This window comes from Lactuca serriola, chromosome 1 (assembly GCF_051521515.1).
Source record: "Lactuca serriola cultivar US96UC23 chromosome 1, Lser_US96UC23_V15, whole genome shotgun sequence".
NCBI classification, from domain to species: Eukaryota; Viridiplantae; Streptophyta; class Magnoliopsida; order Asterales; family Asteraceae; genus Lactuca; species Lactuca serriola.
This window is the reverse complement of record NC_136408.1, coordinates 9,116,397-9,119,851: the sequence shown is the minus strand read 5'-3', so window position 1 is coordinate 9,119,851 and position 3,455 is coordinate 9,116,397. Positions and strand designations below refer to the sequence as shown.

The window sequence follows — 3,455 nt, the reverse complement described above, 5'->3', positions numbered from 1 at the left end:
CTGCAATGGGGATTGTTAGTGTGCGAAAATGACCACAAATCTTCACTAGGAAAGTTTCTTTCATTCTAAATTGTGATTTTCTAACATGAAGGGTCATGATTCTCAATCGAGGACCGAACACAAACATTAAACAAAGATGGTGTATTTTGTAATATTCTATTTTGCTTTTTTCGACATTTTAGTGATTTGCCCATCTTATAATGTTAAGAAGTCAAATAGTAACATCTCAATTCCAATTTCGGTGATTAAAGCTAAAATATTGTATAATTTTATATTCGTTTTCTTCCAAAATAAAACAAAATTCAAGCACTCGATGGGGGAAATCTGGGTTTTTTCAGTTAGTATTGGGCGGCAAATGGCAATGGTCTCTCTCGTCTTTCTCTTTCTGTGTCAAAGTTTTCAGTTTCAGGTTTCAAGAACTAAACACCATTACATGATTACCAACTCCCATTTCCATACACTCTCAACATCTTCTTCTCTCTTTCGTAAACCATGCTTCCATACTTTCATCTCCTTCTTGTGTCCTCCATCTTCACCTTCGCTTCTTCTTCGTCTTCTTCACCCCCTCAACCTTCACCCACGAAAAACCTAACCCTTCTTGGCTCCGCTCATTTCAAGAACAACTCTATTATCCTCACTCAAGAACTCACTACCTGCAACTCTCGATCGAATTCACCAGTTGGCAGAGTTCTCCACTCTTTCCCTGTTCGCTTTCTTCGTTCTTCATCAAATTCCACAGTTTCTTTCTCCACTCGTTTCACCTTCACCATCGTCCCACCTTCTCCTCCATGCCTCGCCGGCGACGGTATCGCCTTCCTCATCGCTTCAGATCCCAGTTCTTTACCACATACCGATGGGTATTTAGGTTTACCGGATTCCCCTGCTTCACACCCGTTTTTCGCAATCGAATTTGATACTACTTTCAATCCGGGTCTTGGTGATATCAATGATAATCACGTCGGAGTGGATGTGGATTCCATCATTTCCGTTGCGTCGATTGATTTGATGTCAGAAGGGATTGATTTGAAAAGTGGGAAAAGGATTACAGTTTGGATCGAGTATAGAGACCCAGAAAAGATTATCCGGGTTTGGGTCGGGTACACGGATACTAAGCCTGAATACTCTGTTCTTGCGGTTCCAATTGATCTTTCCAAGACACTAAAAGAGTTCATGTATGTGGGGTTTTCTGCGTCTAATGGAAGAGGATCATCGATTCACTCTATCCAGAAGTTGCAGATTCACACATTTGAATCATTGACTCCAAATACGCAAATGGAAACTGTAAGTTCAAGAAACTGTTTGATGTGTTATCCAGATGATCCAAGCATCGAAGAAGCTGAAATTAGTTTATACAATGATCATCATAAAGACAATCGGGTACTCGAATTAGCTTTCGGTTTGTTGTCCATCACTTTTCTTCTGATAATGGTTGCTACTATTTCCGTACTTTATTGTATGTGTTTAACAAAGAGACAAGCGATCAAACAACGATGCAACGAAACCGCCCAAATGTATCGATTTCAAGAAGCCGGAGTTCCCAAAAAACTGAAATTATCGGAGATCAGATCAGCTACAAAAGAGTTTGATCAGAACCGGATCATCGGAGAAGGTGCGTCTTCAAAAGTTTACGAAGCGAATCTTCCATCTTGTGGGAATGTTGCAGTGAAGAGGTTTAGCAAAGTGAATCAACCGAGTACACTCGGGAACCAGTTCGCGACGGAGCTCGCAACAATGGTGGGATGCTTACGTCACAAGAACTTAGTGCAGCTTCAAGGATGGTGCTGTGAAGCGAACGAATTGGTTCTGGTTTACGAGTACATGCCCAATGGATCGCTCGACAAGCTTCTCCACCGGCGAACCAACGCCACCCGGACATTAACTTTCGAGAAACGATTGAATATACTTTTAGGCGTTTCTTCAGCTCTCGTGTATTTACATGAAGAATGCGAGAGGCAGATCATTCATAGAGATGTAAAAACCTGTAATATAATGCTGGACGCCGATTTCAACGCCAAATTGGGCGATTTTGGTTTGGCGGAGGTCTATGAGCACAGTGAGAGGGGGCGTGATGCGACGTTGCCTGCAGGAACGATGGGATACCTGGCACCGGAGTATGTTTATTCCGGTATTCCGACTGTGAAAACGGATGTTTACAGTTTTGGGGTGGTGGTTTTGGAGGTGGCGTCAGGGCAGCGGCCGGTGAACGAGGATGGGGTTGTGGTGACAGAGTGGGTTTGGGATTTGTGGGAAAAGAGGATTTTGTTTGCAGCGGCGGATCCGAATTTGATGGGGAGGTTTGATAAGGTGGATATGGAGAGGATGTTGATGGCTGGATTGATCTGTGTGCACCCCAATTCCCAGAGAAGACCGACGATGAAGGAGGCAGGACGGATGCTGCGAGGAGGGTTAGTACCAGATTTGCCGGTGAAGAAGCCGACGGTGATGATTCAGTCAGTTATGCCGGAGAGGACGACGGAGATGGTGGCTAGGATGTGTGGCGAAGATGCCGATACGCCGTGGTCTACTCCGAGGACTCATTTTAGCAGCAAAGCTGGTTGATTTGCTGTACTGAATTTTGTTGTTTGAAAGCTTGTGATTTTGGGCTTTTTTGTACATTTACTTTACAACATGTTTTTTCCAATTTCGAACTACGTCGTTTTAATGACATTCTAAAGAGGTTAGATTACGATTAATTGTCATCGTCGATATGCTTAGGCCAACTAAAGCAGAGGATTAATAACAGTTACACTATATGGATTTATTTTGTAATTAGTTTATAACCCGTGAAACCACGACTACAAAATTAATTAAACTTTAATAGTTAGAACACAAAATTATTAATCAATTATAATCGTTAATTTAAATAAATATGTGAAATTATATCACCTTATAATTTGTATTAATTTTATTTTAATTTTTATTGCATTGTTATTAATTTATTGTAATTAAAGTGAAATTTTTAAAATTTGAAATTTAGAATTAATAGGTTTACAAGTGACATGCATTAATTAAGAAGTTTAAAGGGTAACACATGACAAAAAAAGAATAAAATGTGTATTAATTAGGAGGCCTACTACGATGACACGTGTCAAAAGGATATTAAAAGTATTCTTTTATTAGAATAGGGATATGGTTTATATATAACAATGAAATTGCATTTTTTATTAAGATAAAGGGGAAATGACAACAAACTGCTTACGTGATTTCCTTTTTGATATTACGGGCGTATTTGGCAAAATTAGCTGGTAGCGGGTAGTTTGTAGTGTTTTGTTAAACGCTACATGAAGTAACATTTGAATTTAGAGCGTTTTGTTTATATTAAATGTTAGAAGCTTGTAGAGACGAACGAGATTTTCTGTTCAAAACAAAGCGTTTTGTCAAACACTAGAAGTTATAAGTTCTCAAACGCTTAGTGCCGAACACGCTCTATATTTTTCTTTTGCAATAAAAGTGAT

The 3,455-nt window shown here is 39.8% G+C and overlaps 1 protein-coding gene across 1 annotated transcript; it reads left to right on the top strand.

Annotated features, from left to right (window-relative positions):
- The first annotated feature begins 213 nt into the window (after positions 1-213).
- On the top strand, positions 214-2,671 carry LOC145095855 (L-type lectin-domain containing receptor kinase S.6-like). Its single transcript, XM_079033691.1, has one exon. The coding sequence runs from the start codon at positions 493-495 to the stop codon at positions 2,557-2,559; it is 2,067 nt and encodes a 688-aa protein (XP_078889817.1). The 5' UTR covers positions 214-492; the 3' UTR covers positions 2,560-2,671.
- Positions 2,672-3,455: the final 784 nt, after the last annotated feature.